We start from the raw sequence: 27,959 nt of genomic DNA, 5'->3' as shown, positions 1-27,959 counted from the left end.
CCTAATTTCATGATGCCTTGCACAGATTCAAGGCACTCTGTGTTCTGTGCAAGTTTATGCTGTGGTATGCAGTTGTTTGTGGAATAAATGCACCAAAATTATTGACCCTAGCAAACTCCATACCATAACTCAAACATGTTCACTGAAGTTCATGGAAGACAGATATTGAGGTTTCATTCGTGTTTATAAAACCAGTGAAAGACTCAAATGCATTCATGTACAAGGATGAATGTGTTTTGGTTTGTGGCGGAAGAATGAGATGCAAACTAGAAAACTAAGTTAAAGTTTTTCCTGGCAGGAAATGTTGTTTTATTTAATGGTAAGAACTACTTGAAAATGAGGTGAGTGAGACTTGGTGCTTCCATGAAGGTGACGTGCAGCTGTTGGGTGTTGTGGTTATGTTATGTTTAATGGTTATATGGATCTCAGATACATTTAGGCCTTCAATCTAATACTGCAATGGAGTGGAGAGTCAGAATTTTGGTCTCCCATACACGTCAACAGCATTTTAGATAACTGAAACTGAGGTTTTTGAAAACGACTGCCAAAGTGAAGATTTTTCAAAACCTTGTTTGTTTTCCATGATGCATGTGGACAAGTGAAACTGAAATTTTGGAATACGATAACATCATCAGCACAATTTGCACAAGTCAACAGTTGTTTCTAAATATTGGGCATGCACTAGAATTTGACAGGCAGGAATTTGACAGCGATTGACACTGACATATGCATAAACTCCTGTTGTTGTTTGACGCTATGAAAAATGGAACTTCAATATGAATGCCCATAATGTTCTTATGTGGTTTTTAATATAAAAGATTTATGGTACAATATCTTATTTTAAAGTATTTTTGGATTGTCGTTTGGACCCATTACGGCCCTACACATTTCATATGAAATCGAAGAACGAATGGTTGTGATGCCATTTCTGTCATATCTGTCAGGTAGTATGGACAATTATCTCTGAGAACTTGATAGTATGGAATAACATGAGTTATTAAGTTAGTGATAAATTAGTTTCCCCAGGGTTGGATTAAGGTACTCCGGGCCCCTGGGCTTACACTTTAACTGGACCCATCAAGTCGTTAGGGGGAAGGGGGTGAAAACCTTTGTTGTAGAATGTTACCCTATGACCATGCGCTACATGTACGGATTTTGCTTGCTAATTTTTTTTGCACACTGTCTCCGTGTTTAAAACTGCTTGATTTGTGTGCCCTAGTGGCCTGGCCCCCTGAAGGGACCTACATTGGTCGTGTTGGGGTGGCGGTGGGTGAAAGCAACTTGGCGTGACGAGCAATAAGACAGGCTGTGGGACCTTATCAAATCTAATCAAATCCCTTTATTGTCACTCAACCATATACACAAATGCAATAGTGGGTGAAAGTCTTGGGTGCAGTTCTGAGCAACATAGCGTTCATGACAGCGATGAGACATATACCAATTTACATTGAACATCAGATTTCCACAACACAATTTCCATGTCTAATATACACTTAATTACACACAACACAATGTACAAATAATACTATACAATGTACAGTATACAATACACTCAATTTAGAACACACATGCACAATAAAAATAGAATAGTATATATACAATAAAAATAGTATATATAAAATATACATAGGTTGTATTATGCTGTATTGACATTCAGGCTGTCGGTTGATAGTCAGTTGCCAGTGTGTTGTTAAGAGAGAATTTAATTATGACAGTCCAGTGTAAGATTAATAAAGTGCAGTGCTGATGTATTTTGATTGTGAGAGATCAAGAGTTCAAACGTCTGATTGCTTGGGGAAGAAGCTGTCATGTAGTCGGCTGGTGCGGGTGCTGATGCTGCGATACCGCCTGCCTGATGGTAGTAGTGAACAGACCATGGCTCGGGTGGCTGGAGTCTCTGGTGATCCTCTGAGATTTTTTTTCACACACCGCCTGTTATTTATGTCCTGGAGCGAGGGAAGCTCACCTCCTGTGATGTGTCTAGCAGTTCGCACCACCCTTTGCAGGGCTTTGCAGTTCAGGGCAGTGCTGTTGCCATACCATGTGAGTTCCTCAGTGATGTGGACACGAGGAACTTGAAGCTGCTGACTCTCTCCACCAGTGCTCCATTAATGGTGATGGGGCTGTGTTCTCTGTCTTTTCTCCTGAAGTCCACCACAAGCTCCTTGGTCTTGCTGACACTGAGGCAGAGGTTGTGCTCCTGGCACCAGCGTGTCAGAGTGTGCACCTCCTCTCTGTAGGCTGTTTCATCATTGTCAGTGATCAGACCTACCACCGTCATATTGTCAGCAAACTTAATGATGGCATTGGAGCTATGTGTTGCCACACAGTCATGTGTGTACAGGGAATACAGGAGTTGGCTGAGAACACAGCCCTGCAGGACTCCAGTGTTGACAGTCAGTGATGAGGAGATGTTGCTGCCCTAACCACCTTAGAAGACTAACCACCTGGCGTCTGCTTGACAGGAAGTCCACGATCCAGCTGGACAGCGAGCTGTTTAAGCTCAGAGCCTGGGGTTTCTCATCAAGCTTTGAGGGCATTGTGGTGTTGAATGCTGAGCTGTAGTCTATACACAGCATTCTCACATATGTGTTCCTTTTTTCCAGGTGGGAGAGAGCAGTGTGTAGTGTAGATGCAATGGCATAATCTGTGGAGCAGTTGTTGTGATATGCAAACTGCAGCGTGCAGTTTATAAGGCATAGGCTAGATAATGATTGAATGAGATGCTGGAATTGAATGAATAAATGAATGACTTGATGCTACTATGAGTTTAGCGTGCTATTCCATAAACAAATATTTGTATTTGTATTAGGTTATAAGCTTATTGGGCTAAAAGTCAAAACTTAATTTAGTCAGAATATGAGAGAACAGTAGGACTGTGTGGTTTGGCTCTTGTGCACCTGGTTCAGTTAAGTACCATCACCTTTCGTGACATCAATATGTTCTCAATATTTAGCTCTTACCCCAGACCTGCATCGGTCTTAAGTAGAGTTGTGTTTGGGCTTTTAAATTTATGTTTTTAAGGCACTAAGTGATACTGCAGTGCCATGGTGGATATCGGATATGGTATGGTGATTGAAGTGTTAATCCAACGATTGGATGTTACAGTAACAGGTCTGATTGATTGGTTTATGACTCATGAAATGCAGATTGTGAGGAAAATAAGCCACAATAGTGGTTCTTCTGATTGTGTGTAGTTGTGTTATCACTGCACCTCTGCAGTAGGTAAAGATCTATGAGCTGTGGAGAGGTGAAGGCGACAGATCAAATGTCCTTTCAGAAGACATTGTGGGTCTTGGAGGAGGCCCTTGCCGTTTAGACCCACTTCCGCTACATTCTCCAATGTATAATGTGAAAGGAGTGGATGGGACTGTTGTATTTTAGTGTGGCCCTGTGATTTGATCATTTGGCAAATTGTCTTACAATGTAAATGGCTGAACTTCCAATTGTTAATGGTGCTTGTTAAAGGTTTAGTTCACCCAAAAATAATTTACTCACCTGATGCTATCCGAAACTCGGATGACTTTCTTTCTTCTGCTGAACACAAATATTTTTGAAGAATGTATGAGTTGCGACATTTCTTTTTTTTGTTGTACTGTACATTGAATGGAAGTGAGTCAATGAGGTCCAAATCTTTCAAGCTCCAAAAAGTACATAAAAGCAGCATAAAAATAACCCATACATTTTTAGTGGTTTAATCCCTGTCTTCTGAAGCAATACAGATGCTTTGGGTGAGAAACAGCCAAATTTTAAAGGGCACCTATTATGGAATTTTGAAAATTACCTTTCATGTAATGTGTAACATAGATTTATGTGAACAAAAACATCCTGCAAAGCTTTATATATGAAAGTTCACCGTAAAAAAAGTTATTGTCTCTCAAAAGGAGGAGTCGACTCTGAGTCAATGTAATGAATCGATTTTCCAATGAGTCATTTTCCTTTTCGTTGTGACGTCAAGACGAAAAATTATCAAATTGGCCGCGCCCACTCATTGCGCGCGCAGACACCAGGGAAAACTTGAAAACATCATGTCGACAACAAGACGACATGTGTTCTGAAGTGCATATCAAAAGTGACCTTTTTTTCACTGCCCAGGGACGAGCATGTGAAGAATCAGTGTCTAGAGTTTATATTTACAACTATACCACACAAGTGTAGCCCGAACCTTGTGCTGTGTTCGTGTCATTTTAATGACGATTGCTTTACGAACATGAATGCTTTCAAGTGTGGATTCGCGAGCCCGGTTGATACTGAAGGAAGGTTCAGTACCAAGTTTATTTGGATCAGCTTCCTCCTCCGAATCACAACCTGTAAGTATTATTAATAATTGTTGCTTTTATGTGTTTTTTAGCATGCTTAATAAGTATTTGTGTGTGTTGTGTACGTTACGCTCAGCGCAGCTTCTAGGTCTCCAATGTCAATTTTTTGGAAATATGTGAAATGTTTGTTGATGTTATTGGAGTTGTCCTAAAGAATAGAGCAATAACTTGTAGTTATGCAGTGCTTTACCAATATGTTTATGCGTTGGGCTAAAGCAAACAATAACTGATTGGTTGTTTACCACCGAACTTTGGGCTATGATCACTAACATAAATCAACTCAAATTCCTTCTCTGATTTTGATTTTTTTACTACAAAGCGGTGATGGGTGTTCCGTTTCCGACAATCTCTGCACAGAGTATACCAATCACAACTGACTGGGTCATCTGACCAATCACCGCAGATTAGCGTCACGCAAAGGAGGGGTTTGGAAAAATGAGTCGTTGAACAAATCATTTGGGAGTCAGTGAGCAAATCAGGTAAACATAAATGCATATTATAAGACAACAAAAGTGTTTTTTGTCATTGCATGCATGTAAAAATGTTGTTGAGGACTCCCAAAACAATATTAGCAACATTTTAAATGCCATAATAGGTGCCCTTTAAGTTCTTGTTCACTGTAAATCTTGACATCCGGCCCAATTTTAAAAGTATGCAAAAAAACACCTCCTTACTCAATGCTATCTAATGACATCTAAACACTTTTACTATAGTGCATGCCTTTAAAGGCGATGCATTTTAATGTTTGCATTACATAACCAGTTACATTAACAAGCTTGTTCACGTGTGATTAAATTGCGCAGTAGCTCAACTGATAGAGTGATGCACTTGCGATGCAAAGGACCGGCATAAGAGTCCTGAAGAGCAAGCAAATCAACACATGGATCGGAAGTTTCTTAGAAGCACCACAAAATTATGTGGTTTCTTCAGTCATTGTGTTTTTCACCTCACATTTGCTTTTTATGTCACTATCGGTTAGGTAAGGCTTAGGGTAGATAGGTCACCTTTGTTATATATTTTAACATTTTTATGAAAAGGCACCTTTTTCCAGTCATGTGGTGTAACCCTGAGAAAACTTCTTGATAGTTTTGACTCAAAAATTCATAATATTATTATTATATTTTTTTTTTTACCATGGACAATTTGTATGAAAATTATTCTTGAAATTAATTAATTTCAAACTTTTAATTTAAATTAATATAAGATGTTTGTACTCTCATGTATTTATTATTTTTACTTGATGGTTACACCACATGACAATTTTAAAGTTAATTTGTTTTTATTATTATTTTCAATATTATTATTTTTGTAGAAAATGCTAAGGTTTTTTTTATTTCAACCAAATTGGGCACAGAGATTACATTTCTAAGAACTTGACACAAGTGTTTTAAACTAAAATAGAATTATTTGACAACATCATCCCTCTTGAAATGTTTTTGCATATCAACTGCTGATAGTACCAGATAAGTGGCAACTATTTGCAAATGAAGGTTGAGTAAATAGTAGTAGAAAGTTTCTCACACTTCACCAACACTTTGCATTTTGCAGCACAGTACATGTGGGAAGGAACTCATCAAATGAGCTAATGAACTTTTCTCATGGTTTGGACGATGCCGCCAAGCATCGCTGCATTATGCTACTGGCAGGAGTAGTACCGGTTGGCCTTTAGACACTTGAGTCATCTTGGCTCAAGAGGTTTAACTCAACACTCCAAGTCCCTGAAGAATACTTTAACTGATTTTTACTGCTTCCTGGATCTAGGGAAATTTGTCTTACAATGCCAAAATAGTCCTCCCCTACTCTCTCTCTCTCTTTCTCTTTCTCTCTCTCTCTCTCTCTCTCTCTCTCTCTCCTTCATCTTTGAGTTTCTTTGTAATTACCATTGACTTATTCTATTCCCTGTTCTGCAATTCAATTCTGCCCTCCATGTGTTCTTCCTCAGAGCTTGTACAGGTGATAAGTTTCACAGAAAATATTACTATTATAGTATACTAAAGTATTACTAAGGCAAGCATTAATATTACTATTGCTCATACACAAGGTTAGTGGTTTGTTCTAAACCCGAAAGCCAAAGTATTAAACTTTGGCACATAACTTGTGCTGGACCGTTTGTGCTGTAAGGACATGCATGTCATGCTTTTACTTTTCTATGTGATCAGACTTACAATTTTTGTCTGGAAAATATCCAATATACTTACAGTTTTTTATTTTTATTTAAACATCTAGTCTATGCAATTAGACAATTTATTTTGTAATGAGCACACTTTCTTGACTTGATCTTGACTCAACAGTCAAATATCCCAAGGTGAAGTGTAGTTGTGTTTCACAGAAATCCGTATTTTATTCTCATTGCTCCTAAATTTCTCAACTCTGTTTTCATGCAACTGGAAAGACAAATGCCCTTTCCCCAACACTTTCAAGGACATTGAGATACATTTGGTCTGTAAGGCACATGTCAAATAACCGAATTGTGGCCAATGATTAGATAATGACTGATCACTCCTTCTGAACTTTTAATCAGTCCTGTTCATTGCCTCAGCCAAAAGTTCTCACTGTGGTTTCCCACTTGAAATGCTCAAGTTTGCTTTCGTTTGTATTTTCCCCTTCAATGCATTGCTTTGTGCAAGTTGAAGACCAGATGGTTAACCTGTTTCTCTGATATCTCAAGTCTGTGGATTCCTCCTCCATATGCAGCCGTTGAAAGTTCATGTCAAGGTCAGGCAGTTGGAAGAAAAACAGGTCTAATTATACTCATTGAACTGAAAATTGTATAAATTTGCCAAAAATCCACCCTCACAAAAAATAGAAAATTCTGGCAAACTAGCCGCAAAACTTACCAGAAATTTGCCTCTCATTATTTTCACATGCAAATGAGCTTGTGGAGTCGCCTCACATGGCAGCTCTTCACCAGTAGTGATGAACCTACAGCAAATATCTGGCAAGAATGGACAATTTTCCGTAAGTTTGCAGCAAAGGTAAATTGCATTTGAAAATAATCAGTGGCGAATATGCGGCAAGTTTGCAGTGTTCATAGTGTTAGGCTATGATCTCTTGATTTTTGTAAGGGCAACCATGAATCATCATACAGGCTTCTGAAAACTCACCTACAGATTAGCACACTTTGTAGAGAGATTGGTAGCATGCTACCAACTTGCCTACCATAATGTTTTGACTTCGAGAACTTACTGTACATTCTGTACTTTTTCCATTCCTGAAATTAGTTTTGTCTAAACTGTTTTGGCTGTTACTCTGTGTTTTGTCTGTCGACTGTATGTTTGTTTTAGTTTGAAGTTTAGTCTACGATTCACAATATGAACTAAGTAGATACTCTATGTTTGATTAAGAATCCAAATCCAACATTGCATGAGCCCACAAGTAAAGTTGATCTTCCATTTCTGGCCCAAGAGTCTCAAATCAAACGGGCAAGAGAACGAAAGGGCAGCCACACTTCAGTGACTTGAAAGATGGAAGCAAATTAACTCTGATTTACTTGATATCAAATATTCCCTTGATCAGTGACACATGTAATTACAGCTTTTGGAAATTGCTTCTTGGCTTTCAACAGCTTACAGTGGATCTTGCATCCAAATACATTGTATTCATTATGGAACAGTGAGAACTGAGCTCTTGTGCATCTGTCCTATCCTATCCTAGCCTATTCTTTACAGCACCACACCACCATTAGTGTGATTTTATATAGTGTACTGCACACTGCTATGTTTTATACCAAGAATAAACCTAACCTCAACCCTCTAATGGTTTAGATAAAGGGTTAGTTCGCCCCCCCAAAAAATTTGCCCATAATTTACTCACCCTCAAGCCATCTTAGGTGTATGTGACTTTCTTCTTTCAGCCAAACACAATCGTAGTTATATAAAAAAACATCATGGCTCTTCCAAGCTTTATAATGGGTGTGAATGGTACCTTAGATTTTGAAGCCCAAAAAGGCACATCCATCCATCAAAAAAGTAATCCATACGGCTCCAGGGGGTTAATAAAGGCCTTCTGAAGTGAAGCGATGCGTTGTTGTAAGAAAAATATCCATATTTATAACTTTATAAACTATAATCACTGGCTTCCAGTAAAGGCCGTTCATGCCTTCATGAGAGAGCCCAGTTCCGGCGTATGAAGTAGGCGTAGTGTTAGCTCCGGTAAGAAGTGATGAACGTGGAAGCGCAGAGGATAGAGGAAGCCAGTGAACTCACGGATGGCCGTCAACTATTCTAGATATCTGTTATTGCATTTTGGACCAGAGTGAATGGCCGATAATTGTGAAATTCTACTAGTGAAAATGCAATAACAGATATCAAGAAGTATGTTTTTTTGTTGAAACTATTTGAAATTCCATTTTTGCAATCAAGAATGTGTATTGACGTAATTGTTTTATATCAAGAATTAGTATTTGTTAAGCAGTTCAATGGAAAGGAGGAGGCGAGAACCAGCTTGACAATTGAAATAATAGTTTTAAAAATAAACTGAAGGTAAAACACACAAACATAAACACACAGAGCAGCTACATGTCATTCTCTCTCTCTCTCGAACCATCGTCACTGGCTGCCTGTATCCCTCGCGTCCCCCCATCAGGCTGATTGGGGACTGGGTGTGCGTTGTTCCAGCCCGGCCCCACCCTCCTCCGCTCTACAGTATTTTAACTAGTTTAAAATTGAATTGTTGATATCTATCATTTATATCCTTAGCATGATTAAATGTTGAAAAGTCTTGCAACAACACTTGTGATTGTTTTTTTTAAAAGATTGTTCATTATTGTTTCAGTTAAACCGAACATTTAATCATATACAAAACCATGATTTAAAGCTCATTTTGAGATTACCTTGACAGGCTTGGGTTAAATTGCCCAAAGTCTATAGCATGAGACCTTTTGAAGGAAGTGGTTTATTTAGGATTGACAGTCTATGATCAGCCTGAATAAGATGGAGGTCAGTGCACCGCCTAAACACAGGGCCAATCTATAAACACTGGAAATTAGCCAAGATGGTCCATTATTTATGGGGTGCTAGAATAAACACATGGGTCTCTGGGACAATCATCATCAAGTGTTTTGAAAAGGAATCTCAAGTATGGAACCCAATCGTTTTGTTCTGCTACTTGCTGAGTTGAGCAATTCCCTGGAGTGGTAGTGATATTTGATGGGTAGTTTGGTATTGATCCATTACCATAGTGGAACGAAGACCTCCCGGGACTCATTCCAGCTGTGTACACCAAATCCACAGATACTGAATGTAGTGTTGCACGCTACATATCCCTAGGGAACCACAATGTGGGATGGACCACCCAGAACCGATGATTTGGTTGCAGAGGCTATAGCTATAGCGCAAAGCAGGGATCTAAAAAAATCCCTCACTGCCATTCTAGAGTCCTTAAACTCTCATGGTGTTTTCTTCTATAAGTCTAAAACTGATTGAATCTATGAGACACTCAGGGTTGAAGCAGTTCATAAAGTCTGTAATGCAGTCAAGTAATGCAGAACCCCTTCTGTAAAATTGGTTTACTCGGTCTGTCAACTTGTCCTGCAGTGGATAGTTAGTACAGTTAGACATTTAGCAGTTGCACAATCAAAACAGGCCATGTTATAATATCCGACTGATTAGTTTGATATTATGCAAACAGTTGAGGTCTGAGTGTATGTATAGTGCAAAAGTGGGAATTTATTCACAAATACCACAAATGTCACAGGCTCATGACTGCATACTGGAATAATAATCATAAAAACGAATGCATCAACATCACTGTGCCAGCTGTTATTGTCACCAGTTATTGTGCCTTTCCAAAAAACAAGCTTATGAGAGCTAAGAGGAGACAAAGATTTATTTTGAATTGCACTAATACAGGCACCAGATTAATAATGAGTATTATGTTTTTGACAGTTACTTTTGCTTGTTGTATCTGAAATGTTGGACAATGTATGAATATGAATATATATATATATATATATATATATATATACCTTGAATGTTATATTTACCTTGAATATTCTGTGTTTTCTACAAACATCACATGTTTCAGATTTTATATCAAGCATGCTATTCACTGACACTTTTGCTGACTTGGTAAACAAGTACACTGAATGAATAAAACATGAAAAACATTAGGGGCCAAAAAAGTTTGGAATGTTGAAAATGCCTCCATGACTGTGATAGTTGTAATTTGGGATATATTGATAACACAATAAATATTGACATGGTTTATGTATATGTCACTCTTTCTTTAGATTATAATAGTTTTAAATATGTAATAATTTGTATTTTTTTATGGATTTTCATAGTTTAATATTGAACAGCTGGGTCTGGGACAAGGATAAAACTGTAATCTATACATGAGAGACATTTAAAAAGCACCAAAAATAAAAGATGGACTGACAAAAACTTTCTAATTCAGTTTTAATGAGACCCTCATATACTGTAACAAAAATAAATATACCCCACATATGACCGGTAAAATTGGTATTTTCTTGCGCTGTCTGCTATTTACTATTTGATTATACAGATCAGGCAACGGTGCAAATGCACCCTCAAAGTTGCTGCTGAACACAGTTTGCACACACATTTCCAGTCCTGCGGGCCAATTTTGAGCGCTATATAGTGGAGGATGCAGCAGACCACCGTGATTTGACACACTTTGCCAGGACCTAATCATGTCTTTAACATGCTGAAAGTACGCTTGACTACACCACGAATCGGATCTACTATACGTCAGGATATAATGCTCTTCTCCATCATTTGAGCATTATTTGATCAATTACTACCAATATGATTGATAGAAAATGTACAACAACATCTCTTTTAAATAAAATTCATTTTACCACCTTTCGTCTGGCAGTAATAGCACAATGTAAAATGTGCAGGGCAAACTGAGAGAGAAGTTTTGTGAATAATCATCATAATCCAAGATGTCTCTGGTGACAACTGAATACTTGCTAAGCTAATGGGTGTGTTGCAGTTTTGTTTCCTTATATGTCATCTTCTGAGCATAAGGCAATGAAAAACCTTAATGGTGGGAGATCTAAGATTTAAAATAGGAATATCCTACATCAAACTTTGAATGGAACACAGCATAACACATTCGGGTTAATGGCACAACATTTGAAAGTAACAAATGGCAGTATCCAGGTGGCAAACATCCAGGGTTGCATGCACCAGCTTAGTAACTGCCACTGAGATTCATTGAAATGTTAACAGATAGCTAGCTCCTGGTGTACAAATTATTAAATATGTACAACATGACAGCATGCTTGCATTGCATTGACCAAGAATTCGCATCTGTGTTTGCATACTTGTAAAAAGTTTTTTTAATGTACTAAATGACCATGTTTGACTTGGAGCGAACAACTTGGACAACACATAATGGATTGATTCTATTACTTAAACTGAATTTGTTAGGTTTTGTCTTAGATTACCCTGTTGATAGCATTCAACCTGGCCCCAGCTGGGCTAGAATTTCTGTGAAAGGTCTGGAGTGGACTCATGTAGCTGTCTTCTGTCATGTCCAAGACATTTTGGTCCCTTGAGAGGGAGTGCCTGTATATGTCATCATGCCCTGGCGATTAGTCAAACTGTTCTTAGATCAGGTCTGGAATACAAATCTTTTTGACTTACTGTTTGCACATGCAGGTACACACACACATTAAAACACACTTATGCTCTACATAGCAAAGTGTTATCCATTCTCCCAAGGAAAGGAAGGGAAGCAGCCTGTCTGTTCGTTTTTTATTGTGTAAATCATGATGGCATGACAGTCATGTGGATGGACACTGTCTCACTGTCTGGGCCAAGAGCATATAGACCAAATTACATCAGTAATGCAACTGATCTAAAGACCAGCCAAAGGAATGCTAAATGCACTTTTTATAAAGCAGATGGTCCAGACACTGAAATCTGATTGGATGAGCCACGTTTGAAGCCATTGTAAAATAATAGATATATACACACCTGTAACCAATATTAATGCTTCAAGTCCCTATCTATTATATTACCTACCTAATAGAAATTCTGCCATTTCAAAATTTCTCCAAAACAATTTTTATTTGTTTTGTTTTGTTTATCTGATTCACACAAAAGTTGGTGTGTATCTAAAGACCCTCCTGGCAAAACAATGTCAAAAGACCTGTGAGGTCAGCAGAGGTATGTAAGATTGTTGTATGTGGAGATAGTGCAATTAACTCATCATCAAATTGCTTAAATTGAGTAAATATATTGAATTATTCTTGCAGTGCTTCATCTGGAATGAAAAAATATACACTGAAGACTATCAATGTAGCATATTTGTAAATGTGCTCTTGCATGCAAAAAGTGGCTTGGAAACAAAATCTCTGCCTAAATTTATACATCAAGTTGAAGTTCTCTAGTAAAGTAATCATCATTGCACTTAAACACTCACTTCCTCAACAGAACCGAAGCTAAGCAAATCCAGAGTTTATTTATCCAGAAAATATATATATATATATTTGCATGCTGTATATACACTGGCGGCCAAAAGTTTGGAATAATGTTCAGATTTTGCTGTTTCGGAAAAGGTTAGATTGTGTGAAGAAACACAGACATTGGACAACAGATAATAGAAAAGAGTGTTATGGATCTTAACCCCATTGATATATATATATATATATATATATATATATATATATATATATATATATATATATATATATATATATATATACACTCACCTAAAGGATTATTAGGAACACCTGTTCAGTTTCTCACTAATGCAATTATCTAATCAACCAATCACATGGCAATTGCTTCAATGCATTTAGGGGTGTGGTCCTGGTCAAGACAATCTCCTGAACTCCACACTGAATGTCAGAATGGGAAAGAAAGGTGATTTAAGCAATTTTGAGCGTGGCATGGTTGTTGGTGCCAGACGGGCCGGTCTGAGTATTTCACAATCTGCTCAGTTACTGGGATTTTCACGCACAACCATTTCTAGGGTTTACAAAGAATGGTGTGAAAAGGAAAAACATCCAGTATGCGGCAGTCCTGTGGGCTGAAAATGCCTTGTTGATGCTAGAGGTCAGAGGAGAATGGGCCGACTGATTCAAGCTGATAGAAGAGCAACTTTGCCTGAAATAACCACTCGTTACAACCGAGGCATGCAGCAAAGCATTTGTGAAGCCACAACACACACAACCTTGAGGCGGATGGGCTACAACAGCAGAAGACCCCACCGGGTACCACTCATCTCCACTACAAATAGGAAAAAGAGACTACAATTTGCAAGAGCTCACCAAAATTGGACAGTTGAAGACTGGAAAAATGTTGCCTGGTCTGATGAGTCTCGATTTCTGTTGAGACATTCAGATGGTAGAGTCAGAATTTGGCATAAACAGAATGAGAACATGGATCCATCATGCCTTGTTACCACTGTGCAGGCTGGTGGTGGTGGTGTAATGGTGTGGGGGATGATTTCTTGGCACACTTTAGGCCCCTTAGTGCCAAATGGGCATCGTTTAAATGCCACGGCCTACCTGAGCATTGTTTCTGACCATGTCCATCCCTTTATGGCCACCATGTACCCATCCTCTGATGGCTACTTCCAGCAGGATAATGCACCATGTCACAAAGCTCGAATCATTTGAAATTGGTTTCTTGAACATGACAATGTACTAAAATGGCCCCCACAGTCACCAGATCTCAACCCAATAGAGCATCTTTGGGATGTGGTGGAACGGGAGCTTTGTGCCCTGGATGTGCATCCCACAAATCTCCATCAACTGCAAGATGCTATCCTATCAATATGGGCCAACATTTCTAAAGAATGCTTTCAGCACCTTGTTGAATCAATGCCACGTAGAATTAAGGCAGTTCTGAAGGTGAAAGGGGGTCAAACACAGTATTAGTATGGTGTTCCTAATAATCCTTAAATAAAAGTGTATATATATATATATATATATATATATATATATATATATATATATATATATATATATAGTTGTATGTGTATTATGACAATGCATATTTTCTTCCTTTTGTGGTGTTTTAACAGACATAATGTATAAAGGTGCACAGTGGAACGAAATAGCTCTGTTCATGTGACTATATGCAATACTTATGCAAAAGAAAAAAGTCTGAACTGTCATTTACAGTTGACAACACGGTATAAAATACATCAACAATTCCTTTTAGACCTCTTTCACAATGTTTGGTGGGATTAAATGGGCTAATGACAGTGTAGATTACCTGCAGGTTTCCAGCATCTTCTGCTGTTCTACAGTGACTAGTAAACTATCAAACGCATTCTTATGCAGAGACACTGTGACAGAACCTTGGAGACTGTGCGCAGCAGGGTTTCCTTTAGCTGGAAATGTCAGACAAATTAAAAAAAGAATTTTCAGGACTTTGCTGACAGTATGCAAAGTTCAAAAGCAGTCTGCATTATTCCCGTCAGTTTAAAGCTCTTTCTTTAGTGCATCGTTTGATTAACAGACGATTAGTAGATCCTGAAATTCATGCACAAACTCAATGGGAGATTTAATTCATGATAACATGTAAATAAACAACATAAAAGTACGGCTCGCACACGTTTGGGGTGATTCGGTCAGAAGTGGACAAGCGTGACACATCACCGTTATAACCGGTCATATTATGCTTCTTTTTTGACCACTTGTGTTTGGATTTTTATGGAGATGTGTTATGACACATTAATCGTTAGGCCTATGTCAGTGTATTATTGCATGATATAGTGCAAGAAGTAAAAGCAGAAAATGATAGCACTTAAAATCTGCACCATTTCTCTAAATTATAGCCTACTTGCATTTAATCTAAGCACAAGCATGATATTACAAGCAGAATTCTAAGTCATTTAGTGTAATACCTGAATTAACAGACCTTCAAATATGCATGTTTAGAGATGAGATGAGCAGATTTCTTTCCAACTTATCCTGCAAACTTTATCAATCCTGGACAATCCTTGATCAATCAAAGTTGGCCAGCACTAAAACTTTGGTTCGCAGTGCAAGACAGTTGTTCAAAAAGCAGCTGCAGTCATGTTATGAGCACTTTCTAACTGTGTTTTTGTGTGCTTACTTCATTTTAAATGTTCCCCTGCTTTGCTAAATTTGTTAAAATGGCACTGGGACAGGTCTCAGCATAATGTCCCCCACCATCTGCTTTCATGACGGTCAATGCATGGTTTATTAAAAGTGTTATATAACGACATGCGTTAACAGTGTTAAAAAAACAGTGCCGTTAAAGGAATATTGTGTTATTAATAATATACATATAAAGTTTGTGCAGTATTCTCTAAAAACTGTCTAAACAACTCATGCTGTATTTAAAGTCTTCTGAATGCATATGACAGCTCTGTGTGAGGAACAGAGTGAAACTCAAGGTTTTAATTGCTGAAAATCTTCCCCTCCTCTCGTAGAATGTCACAATCGGTCGCATAACATGTGAGAGCCAATTCTATTTAATGTTCACTGACGTCAAAGCCATAGTGACGTTTGTTGAGGCAACAAATTGGAATGTCTAAATTAGTGTGGATCAGGCTCTTATTGTTATGGCAGATGGGAAATCTGAATGTTGCTGAAAGACTTAATAAATAAAGCAACGAGTGGATGATTACATCATTTAAAAATAATTTATTATTACAATTTAGAGTTGGGTAAGGCAATGGATTGCTCCGAAATGTGTTGAATACAGCATAGTGACATTTGGTTTGGACCAATAGTGATATTTTATTGGTGTCTCCCCGCAACGTTCCATCATGAGAGTGTGTTGGATAAATAACATTAAAACAGGTATCAGCTTCCAATAACATGATATAAGAAACATATCCTTGTAGCATATTAGCATGATTAAAATCACTTACTAAGCTTTTCTGTGTAAAATTATATCCAATTTTACAACTATTTTACTGCCAGAATGACGTAACGCAGTAAACTCTAAAACCCCCTAAATGACTTTAAAAGTGTTGATTCATTTCATTTACTGCTCACATTATACACAGTCTTAACAAAATAATTAATATAAGTGCTTTTATAAAATATTAAGCATTACATTTCTGCCTTTAAACCCTCCAAAAGTTGGCCCCATTCACTTCTACTGTAACCTAAATTTTTCCTTCTTTTTTTAAGAAAAGTGTGTGAATGAGTCAAAATATTTTTTTGTGGTAATCAACATTATGCCACAAATGCTGTTAATTGAGCTTGACTGTTGAACCCAGAATATTAATTTAACGTGCAGTATTGCAAGACAGGATTCAGTTGCTCAAATATCAGTCTTTTGTTTCTCACGAAACTTTATTGAGTTCCCGTTTATATTTATTTGTTTGTCAACCTTGTCTCAGATAGAAAAAAAGAATTTTTTTATAACAATTTGTTGGCCCTGGAAATGTACAGGTGAAACTCGAAAAATTAGAATATCGTGCAAAAGTTCATTAATTTCAGTAATTCAACTTAAAAGGTGAAACTAATATATTATATAGACTCATTACAAGCAAAGTAAGATATTTCAAGCCTTTATTTGATATAATTTTGATGATTATGGCTTACAGCTTATGAAAACCCCAAATTCAGAATCTCAGAAAATTAGAATATTTTCTAATAATAATATAATAATAATAAGAAAAAGGTGCACAAGCAGCAGGGATGAGCGTAGCCTGGAGAGGATTGTCAGGAAAAGGCCATTCAAATGTGTGGGGGAGCTTCACAAGGAGTGGACTGAGGCTGGAGTTACTGCATCAAGAGCCACCACACACAGACGGGTCCTGGACATGGGCTTCAAATGTCAAACGTCTTACCTGGGCTAAAGAAAAAAAGAACTGGTCTGTTGCTCAGTGGTCCAAAGTCCTCTTTTCTGATGAGAGCAAATTTTGCATCTCATTTGGAAACCAAGGTCCCAGAGTCTGGAGGAAGAATGGAGAGGCACACAATCCAAGATGCTTGAAGTCCAGTGTGAAGTTTCCACAGTCTGTGTTGGTTTGGGGAGCCATGTCATCGGCTGGTGTTGGTCCACTGTGCTTTATTAAGTCCAGAGTCAACGCAGCCGTCTACCGGGACATTTTAGAGCACTTCATGCTTCCTTCAGCAGACAAGCTTTATGGAGATGCTGACTTCATTTTCCAGCAGGACTTGGCACCTGCCCACACTGCCAAAAGTACCAAAACCTGGTTCAATGACCATGGTATTACTGTGCTTGATTGGCCAGCAAACTCGCCTGACCTGAACCCCATAGAGAATCTATGGGGCATTACTAAGAGAAAGATGAGAGACATGAGACCAAACAATGCAGAAGAGCTGAAGGCCGCTATTGAAGCATCTTGGTCTTCCATAACACCTCAGCAGTGCCACAGGCTGATAGCATCCATGCCATGCCGCATTGAGGCAGTAATTAATGCAAAAGGGGCCCAAACCAAGTACTGAGTACATATGCATGATTATACTTTTCAGAGGGCCGACATTTCTGTATTTAAAATCCTTTTTTTATTGATTTCATGTAATATTCTAATTTTCTGAGATTCTGAATTTGGGGTTTTCATAAGCTGTAAGCCATAATCATCAAAATTATATCAAATAAAGGCTTGAAATATCTTACTTTGCTTGTAATGAGTCTATATAATATATTAGTTTCACCTTTTAAGTTGAATTACTGAAATTAATGAACTTTTGCACGATATTCTAATTTTTCGAGTTTCACCTGTAAGTGCAGCGTAGTTCTAGTGGGAAGACTAGCAGCTGTATATCATCGTACCATTACCATGTAACTCCTAGCCAATCACTTGGAAGCCATTGCTTTATACTGTAAGTCTGCTCACTATCTATCACATTGCTGTTTCAGTGTGATAACATGGCAACCTCCACCACCCCACCACCACCAGTTGAGTCTCATCCTGCACAGGGGTAGGCTCCTCGCCCCTGCCTCCTATCTCCGGCAGGATATGACGGTTCAGAGTACAACTTCTTCGGACCTCAAAGACTTAACCAAAAGTCTTGATTTGCTCTCCATTTAATCGCATTGGTGTCTAGGATAAACAACATGGATTTTAAAGAGAATGGTAAGCTAATTCTCTCTCTCTCTCTTTCTCTTATCTTCAGATTTGGACCTGAGCATGAGGATACTTAGCACACCCAGTCCCGCTCTCATTCTGAACCCAAACCCGTCCTCTCAAACAGTCTCCAGTGGCCATGAAATGTCTTCCTCTCCTTTTAATGTCCCTGGGGAAACAGTTGCCATGGTGCATCCGCCCCCTGGGACATGCTTACAGCCTTCCAAAGCTCATCACACCACCCTCATTGATGTCCTTTCCGATCCCATCCTCCTGCACGTCCTCTCGTTCTTGTCCACCCCTCAGCTGTGCCGCTGTGCTCGAGTCTGCCGTCGGTGGTATAACCTCGCCTGGGATCCACGGCTATGGAGTAGCATCCGTCTAACTGGAGAGCTGCTACTTGCTGACAGGGCCCTGAAAGTGCTCACCCATAGGTTATGTCAGGACACTCCCAATGTTTGTCTGACCCTTGAGACGGTGGTGGCCAGTGGGTGCCGGAGGCTTTCTGATCGTGGGCTTCGTGTTATAGCTCAGTGCTGTCCAGAGCTGCAGCGTCTGGAAGTCGCTGGCTGCTATAATCTGTCCAACGATGCTGTATTTGACGTGGTATCCCAATGTCCCAATCTGGAGCACTTGGACGTATCAGGTAAAATTGGCAGTCACTGCAATAGCTGTGTTAAACATGCATTGACACCAAACAATTGAGTGAATCTCAGGAAACGGGAGAGAGCACGGTAAACATGTCTGGGTCAAATGTAAAACGAAAACCCCAGGAAATTTTTTTTTTAATTCAAATTGAAGATTAGAAGAGAAAATAGAAGAGTGACAATTAAGCATTCTCATTACTTTTATCTCAAGAAATCTTATTCTCTACTTTAATGGGAGAAATAACTATATATAGTTGTAATAATATTATTTTATATACAGTATACTATATTGTTAGAAGTTGTAAAGTATTTGGACATCATGGTAATGTAATATTATTTTGATGACTTTTAAAAAAATGTATCAAATGATGGGTTTCATTACTGTATTACAGAAATGAAAATGATGCAAATTCTTCACATAAAATAATTATAATTATTATTTATAATATAATATATAATCATTATTATTATTATAGAATATATAAATATAATATGTAGTATTATAATATGTTTAATTGTCATGAAGATAATGATCCTAAACAAAATCCTAAAATGAGGCATAATTTTCTTTATGTAAAATATACTTTATAAAATATTTTATAATTCTTTTATTTCTAAAAATAATAATGTAATTTACACTGGCAGCCAAAGGTTTGGAATAATGTTCAGATTTTGCTGTTTTGGATGGAAATTGGTACTTTAATTCAACAAAGTGGCATTCAACTGATCACAAAGTATAATCAGGACATTACTGATGTAAAAAACAGCAAACAGCAATTTTTTATCATATCTAGACAGGCCTCATTTCCAGCAGCCGTCACTCCAACACCTTATCCTTGAGTAGTCATGCTAAATTGATAATTTGTTACTAGAAAATCACTTTCCATTATATCAAACACAGTTGAAAGTTATTTGGTTTGTTAAATGAAGCTTAACATTGTGTTTGTGTTTGTTTTTGAGTTGCCACAGTATGCAATAGACTGGCATGTCTTAAGGTCAATATTAGGTAAAAAATGGCAACAAAAAAATAGAAACAGCTTTCTCTAGAAACTCAGCAGTCAATCATTGTTTGAGGAATGAAGGCTATACAATGCTTGAAATTGCCAAAAACTGAAGATTTCATACAAAGGTGTCCACTTCAGTCTTCAAAGTCAAAGGACAACTGGCTCTAAAAAGGACAGAAAGAGATGTGGAAGGCCAGATGTACAAGTTTATTTGTTCCGAAGATTTTCTAATTTCAAAATGTTGCAGTACAGGTGGGCCATGGGCTGCAAAGATTTGTTTTTATGAGGCACATCCATTACAAACATCCATTCATCCATTATGAAGCCATGGTCTACTAGCAAAACATATTATCTCTTGATTCATTTCAGAGTTCTTGTGATGAATGAGCTATCATTATGCATCAGAATTCCATGTTTCCCATTATTCATTTCACTAAAGCTTTTCAGTGAAAGCTGGGAAAATCATTATTGAATTGCAGAAATTGCTGGACTTGAAAGATGGACTTGAAGTGAAAAAAAGATGGAATGAAAGTGTTAAGACTATGTAAGAGTTCATTGTATTAGTCAACCTGTAAAGTTATTTATCATGCAGAGGGAACAGCAGGCATTTTGCTATCCACAAGCAATAAGCCCTTTGTTGCAGAGGTAGCCTAGATTTTCTGTGGTTGAATTAGCTTTTAAAGGCAGCTAGTATGACTTAAAACAGCTAGTAAGGCAGCTAGTATGTCTAGGTTACGTATGTAACCTCCGTTCCCCGATGGATGGAACGAGACGTTGTGTCAGAGAAGCAACACTAGGGGTCTCTCTTGAGCGCCAATATTCACCTCTGGACTATGAAAAAAGGCCAATGAGAGTTGGCAACCAGTATTTGCATGTCCCGCCCCCGGACATACGGGTATTTAAGCGGCGCAAATACGGGAGTTCATTCAGGATTTTTCTGAGGAGCCGGAAATGGTCCGGCCACAACAGTGGCTCGGCTCAGCGACGTGGCAGGCTAGACACAACGTCTCGTTCCCTCCATCGGGGAACGGAGGTTACATACGTAACCTAGGCGTTCCCTTTCTGTCGCTCTCTCCACGTTGTGTCAGAGAAGCGACACTAGGGGTCCACTTATAAAAGTGCCATGCGCTGAGCCGATGTACGTGAACTGCTGATACAGGAGCGAGCAGGTATTCTTACGTGCAGGACGACCAACTGTATCAGGCTGCACGTACCCTTCCCCAATGCCCCATTTAAGCCATCAGGATTCCTTATCGTTACCCTGGAGGGGGGAACAAGGTGCTGGCTGCCAACCTGGGAACGGGCCAAGCCTGGCCGGGCCTCTTTCCCTCTATGTTTCTCGCATAGAGCAACTTAGGCCGGGGCCCTTACACGCATTGAGGGAAGGGGGTCTTAGCCCTTATTCAGGGTGGAGAAGACCCTGCGGAGGCCACGCCTACCCGAGAGGGGAGGCAAGTTTAAGTGGCAAAACCATCAGAGGCCTGCTTAGGGCCTATGTGGAAAAGTCAGTGCGGTGGTGGATCCAGCCTCATAGAGGGGGGGAACATACAGCACGGCAACCGAGGCAGCCATGACTGCCTAAGGGAAACACGGGAGTCAGCTCGCCAGAGGGGACAGAACCGTGGTGTTACACACAGGGGGAGTCCAAAGGAGGCCTTACCTGTGGAGCACCTATACCAGTAGAGGGTAGCTTGCGGTACCCGCAGTGGCTTGGGTCAGCGAGTTCCTCCGCTGAACTGCGACCCACGAGGGCTAGGGAGGAATCAACCAGTGTCCCAAACCTGAGATCTCCTGGGAATGAAGGTGCACTGTTTCCCCTGGTTAGGGGGAAGGGCGCTAGGTGCAAGCGATTCACCTTGTCAGATCGTGGGCGTGCCACCGAGTTCTACGGGCTCGGTACCTGAGAAAACACGGGACGATACTGACTCAACTCGGAGATTGTAGAATCTCGCAAAAGTGTTAGGTGTTGCCCAGCCCGCTGCTCTACAAATGTCTGCTAGAGCAGTGCCCCTAGCCAGTGCCCATGAGGACGCAAGTGAGCTCGGACCCGCAAGGGGGGGGCACGGCCTGGGTGTGATAAGCCAGGGAAATGGCGTCGACAACCCAGTGGGCGAGTCTCTGCTTGGAGACAGCGTTCCCTTTCTGCTGTCCCCCAAAGCAGACGAAGAGCTGCTCAGAGCGTCTGGTGCTCTGTGTGCGGTCCAGATAAATACGTAAAGCACGTACTGGACACAGCAGTGAAAGGGCTGGGTCTGCCTCCTCCCGGGCAGCTTGCAGGTTCACCACCTGATCCCTGAAGGGTGTGGTAGGAACCTTGGGCACATAGCCCGGTCGCGGTCTTAGGATCACGAAAGTATCTGCCGGACCGAACTCCAGGCAAGCGTCGTTAACAGAGAACGCATGCAGGTCCCCGACCCTCTTGATGGAAGCGAGCGCGATCAGCAGGGCAGTCTTGAGAGAGAGGGCCCTGAGTCCAGCTGAGTCAAGCGGCTCGAAGGGGGTTCTCTGGAGTCCCGTAAGGATGACTGAGAGATCCCAGGAGGGGAACAGGTTAGGCCAGGAGGGAGTTATCCTCCGGGCACCTTTTAGGAACCTGACGATTAAGTCATGCTTACCAAGAGACTTGCCGTCTACCGTGTCGTGGTGGGCCGCGATAGCGGTGACATACACCTTGAGGGTGGAGGGGGACAGCCTCCTGTCCAGCCTCTCCTGAAGAAACACGAGCAATGACCTAACTGCGCACTTCTGCGGGTCTTCGGCTCGGGAAGAACACCAGTCCGCGAACAGATGCCACTTTAGAGCGTAGAGATGCCTGGTAGAGGGGGCTCTGGCTTGATTGATTGTATCTATGACGGTCGGTGGTAGGCCGGCTAGATCTTCCGCATCCCGTCCAAGGGCCAAACGTGGAGGTTCCAGAGGTCTGGGTGCGGGTGCCAGAGTGTGCCCGTCCCTGAGAAAGAAGGTCCTTCCTCAGGGGAATTTGCCAGGGAGGGGCTGTCGTGAGGAGCGTGAGGTCCGAAAACCAAGTCCGGGTGGGCCAGTAAGGGGCTACCAGAATGACTTGCTCCTCATCCTCCCTGACCTTGCATAGCAACTGTGCAAGAAGGCTCATTGGGGGAAATGCGTACTTGCGCAGCCCCGCCGGCCAGCTGTGTGCCAACACGTCTGCCCCGAGGGGAGCCTCTGTCCGGGCATACCAGAGCGGGCAGTGGCAGGTTTCTTGGGAGGCAAACAGGTCTACCTGAGCCTTGCCGAACCGGTCCCAAATCAGCTGGACCGACTGGGGGTGGAGCCTCCACTCTCCGCCAGGCAAGCTTTGTCTTGACAGCGCGTCCGCTATCACATTGAGGTTGCCGGGGATGTGAGTGGCGCGCAGTGACTCCAGTTGCTGCTGACTCCAAAGGAGGAGACGACGGGCGATTGCCTTGGCGGTTTATGTAGGCTACGACCGTGGTGCTGTCTGCCCTGACTAGGACGTGTTTGTTCCGAATTAACGGAAGAAACTTCTGCAGGGCCAGAAAAACAGCCAGCAGTTCTAGGCAGTTGATGTGCCAGCGCAGCGGGCCTCGGTTCCACCGGCCTGCGGCTGCGCGCCCGTTGTATACGGCGCCCAACCCAATTTGGAGGCGTCGGTTGTGACCAGAACGCGTCGGGACACCTGCTGCAAGGGTACCCCTGCCCTTAGAAAGCAGAGGTCTGTCCAGGGTTTGAAGGTTTGGCGGCAGGCAGAGGTAACTTTTCCGTTGTGTGTGCCATGGCGCCATGCTCGTCTCGGGACTCGAGTCCGGAGCCAGTGCTGAAGTGGTCTCATATGCATCAACCCCAGCGTCGCGGCCGCCGCGGAGGATGCCATATACCCCAGGAGCTGTTGGAAACGTTTTAGCGGTACCTCGGCGCCTGGCTTGAAGGAAGCGAGGCATTTCAGCACTGGCTGAGCACGCTCTTTGGAGAGACGTGCTGTCATTGGGACTGAGTCTAACTCCAGACCGAGAAAAGAGATGCTCTGGACCGGGGAGAGCTTGCTCTTTTCCCAGTTGACCTGAAGCCCCAAACGGCTGAGGTGGCTGAGCACCTGGTCTCTGTGTGTGCATAGTAACTCTCGGGAGTGGGCCAGTATGAGCCAGTTGTCGAGGTAATTGAGTATGCGTATGCCGGCTTCTCGGAGCGGGGCAAGTGCTGCCTCTGCGACTTTCATGAAGACGCGAGGGGACAGAGACAGGCCGAAGGGGAGGACTTTGTACTGATATGCCTGGCCGTCGAACGCGAACCTTAGGAAGGGTCGATGTCGAGGGCGAATTGAGACGTGGAAGTACGCGTCCTTGAGGTCTACCGCTGCGAACCAATCTAGATGCCGGACGGCAGATAGAATTTGTTTCTGGGTGAGCATTTTGAACGGGAGTTTGGACAAGGTCCGATTGAAAACTCGCAGGTCCAAGATCGGTCGTAAGCCGCCGCCTTTCTTGGGTACCACGAAGTAAGGGCTGTAGAAACCCTTCTTCATTTCAGTTGGAAGGACAGGCTCTATCGCGTCCTTTAATAGAAGGGAGGCGATTTCTTCGCGCAGGGAATGGGCATGTTGGCCATGTACTGGAGACCTGGCAAACTGAATTGCGTAACTGAGTCGAATGGTCCGGTGCAGCCAGCGTGACTGGTCGGGCAGTGAAAGCCACACCTTTAAACTCCGTGCTAGGGGCACCAAGGGGACGAGTTTTTTGGACGTACCCGGCAGGGCTTCGCAGCGGTGCGGAACAGGTAACGCGTGTCGGGAGGCAACGTGGCATCCCGAGGCTCTGGTGCTGAGAATAAACTCAAGGCACTTACCTTGCTCCGCGCATCCGGCAGGGGGCGGGTTCGTGACTGAGGAGGAGGTCTGATGATGGCGTCCTCTGGACTCGTCTGAACCGGCCGGCCGGGGAACAGTCGTGGCGCTGAAGGCGGGGACACCACGTCCATGGAGCCGGGACTGTCGAGGCCTGAAAGCGTGAGAACGGCATTTGCGGGCCAGGTGACCCCAGAGACAACAAGGAAATAGCTCTATAGAGTGTAAAGAATTTAACAAAAAATTCTCCTCCCGGCCCTCCATCGGGGAACGGAGTGGTCTTACCAGCTCCGGAGCTAACGCCTCGGTCTCTGGGTCTGTCATCTCAGGAGCCTGGGAGCCTTCTGGGTCCTCAAGGAGGTCCGTGAGACGATGGGCGTCCAACTTCTGCGGGGAGCTCAACGCTGGGGCTGAGAGCTGGGCCCACTCACTTGTTAGTTGAGGCGGAGCACCACTTTCTTTCTTTCTTGAAAGCCGCAGGAGTGCATGCCGGCGAGCAGACAGGGCATGGCCCCTGGCGGCAGGTTTGCGGCAGGGCAGGATGCTCTTTTTTGCTTGAAAATAGCCTTCGCTCTGTTTCTTCACCACTGAGGACTGCTGGGTGAAGTCGTCAAGTGGTGTCGCCGAATGGACGGAGCTGGGAGACGGGGGCATTTGAGAAAGCGTGCTTTGTCTGCCTCCCGTACTGCCTGTCCATCGTTGCGTTTCTGGACCACGGAGTGGCCATCGCCTGTTTGAGTGCAGTTCCTGCAGCACATCAAGAACAGGACCACCCAAGTGCAGATTTGAAGTGCCCTGGCGCGGTGGACTTGCAGGAGGGGGCCTTGGCGTGCAGGGGGAGCGGTCTGGGACCGTTCTACCACCGAGGGTAGCGAGAGCGGAGGAGCGAGGAAGCTGGGCTTGCTCAGCTCGCCATGCACATCCGGGAAGGAATGCCCGCGGAACCAATTAAGCCCGGGGAAGCATAGCGGACCTTCTTGCGTCAGGCTCAGACTGGGCGGAGACCCGAAGGTGGCAGCCCAGGCGAGTTATCCGCATCCGGCGCCGCTGTTACGCTCTCCAATGCAGCGGTGATGTCATCATCCAATGCCGGGGAGCTCGAGGGACCGGACGGTAGGCTGTTAAGTGGACCGCACTAATCCCGAGCTCGGGGGAAGCAGGCAACCGTGCTGGGGAGGCGGGAGGTTTTCGAGGGGATTTACCCGGCGAAAGCGTCCCGTTATTCTCCCCAGATCGTTCTCAATCGCCCGCGGCGCCTGCCTCAATCCCGTAAGAAGGAGGAGAGGCGTGGGGGGCGGCCGAAATGGCTCTCTCTCACTACAAGAGAAAGCAGAGATCGCAACGCTGCCTCGGTTATGGTCTCACACTGAAAACATAACCCATTGGAGAGAATGCTCATCCCGAGCTCGGACGGAAACAAGTAAGCGTGCCGGGGAGGCGGGAGGTTTCGAGGGGGTTCACCCAGCGAAACGGAGCCCATCACTGTCCCCAGATCGTTTTCATCGCCCGCGGCGCCTGCCTCAATCCCGTAGGAAGGAGGCGAGGCGCGGGGGGCTGCTGAAGCTGCTTTTTCTCACTACAAGAAAAAGCCTACGACCGCAATGCTGTCATGGCTATGTTCTTGTACTGAAAACATAGACCATTCATAAAAACGCTGCCTGCGTGTGATCGCAACCCAGGAATGCAAGGCAGTTTTTATGGCCGTCAGAGGTGGGGAGAATCAACGCATCCAGAAACTACACAGAGGCGGAAAATTGTCTTTAAAAAGACGCGTCCTGAGAAGGACGTTCAACGCCGCTGTGTTTTGCTCTTTTAGAGCGAAATTCACTCTTTTAGAATAACTCTTTCGAGTTGTCTGCGCTGTCGAAGCGCCCAGGGGCAACAATGCGCAGCCGTGCACGAATGAGAAAGCCGCTGTTGTGCGCCATCAGATCCAACAGCATGCAGAGCGTCAGAGGATTAAACAGGAACTTGGTGTTTAACTCGCAGCAGACTGCATGCACGACCATCGGCTCCGAAGAAATTTTCTGAATGAACTCCCGTATTTGCGCCGCTTAAATACCCGTATGTCCGGGGGCGGGACATGCAAATACTGGTTGCCAACTCTCATTGGCCTTTTTTCATAGTCCAGAGGTGAATATCGGCGCTCAAGAGAGACCCCTAGTGTCGCTTCTCTGACACAACGTGGAGAGAGCGACAGAAGGGGAACGGATATTGTCCAGTTTTCTTTCCAAATCAGGTTCCTGGCTTTTTATTTTTGTATTTTTCTCAGTTTTTCCACCTCTGGCCTTTATTCACCCCTTTTTATGCATACCTTGATTTGAAAACCTGATGTAATTGAAATGTGACTGCTTCCCCGATTACTATTTACCATTCTTAGCAGCATGGTTCCACTGCAGGATTCTGATTTCCTGCTCAACAGAATCAAAAAAACATGAACTGATTGTCCTGTGCATGTCATGAGGTAAAGGGGCCTCCACATGACTCACATTGGGGTGTCAACGCATCTCGTAAGCATTAATAGTTCATCCAAAAATGAAAATTCTCTCATTATTCACTTACCCTGATGCCATCCCAGATGTGTATGACTGTCTTTCTTCAGCAGTACACAAATTAAGATTTCTAGAACAATTTGAAGCTCTGTAAGTCCTTATAATGTAAGGAAACGGGTGCCATCAGGCTGATGGCTGTTTGAAGGTCCAAAAGGAATATTTAGGCAGCATAAAAGTAATCCACCCTACTCCAGTCGATCAATTAATGTCTTCTGAAGCAAATAAATAATTAAAACGTTTTTTTACTTTAAAACGTTGCTTCCGCCCAGCGCTGTATTTCTGTTTGAAATGAACTAACTTGATATTCGTTCCTCTGTTGTATACAAAGCGTGTGCTTCCGACATCTCGTATAAATGCGCATTGCGCTAACGTCACTGATGCATCGACTGCCTTTTGAAGTTAATCAAGTTTTAATTATCGATTTGTTTCATTCACCAACCTATTGATTTGCTTTAGAAGACATTAATCGATTGACTGGAGTTGTGTGGATTAATTTTATGCTGCCTAAATGTGACTTTTGGACCGTCAAACAGCCAGCAACCTGATGGCACCTGTTTCCTTATATTATAAGGACCTACAGAGCTTCACATTTTTCTAAAAATCATAATTTGTGTTCT

The 27,959-nt window shown here is 42.3% G+C and overlaps 1 protein-coding gene across 1 annotated transcript in view; it reads left to right on the top strand.

Moving 5' to 3' along the window:
* The window catches only part of LOC127635231 (F-box/LRR-repeat protein 7-like), a 54,464-nt gene that overhangs the window by 23,155 nt on the left and 3,350 nt on the right, over positions 1-27,959 (top strand). The window contains exon 3 of the mRNA XM_052115120.1: positions 18,370-18,966. Coding sequence (XP_051971080.1) covers positions 18,370-18,966 — 597 coding nt within the window. The remainder of the gene's footprint in view (positions 1-18,369; positions 18,967-27,959) is intronic.

The sequence above is a fragment of the Xyrauchen texanus genome, chromosome 42, assembly GCF_025860055.1.
Source record: "Xyrauchen texanus isolate HMW12.3.18 chromosome 42, RBS_HiC_50CHRs, whole genome shotgun sequence".
Taxonomy (NCBI): domain Eukaryota; kingdom Metazoa; phylum Chordata; class Actinopteri; order Cypriniformes; family Catostomidae; genus Xyrauchen; species Xyrauchen texanus.
Note: the sequence above shows the minus strand (reverse complement) of the source record. Positions and strands in the feature narration are given on the sequence as shown.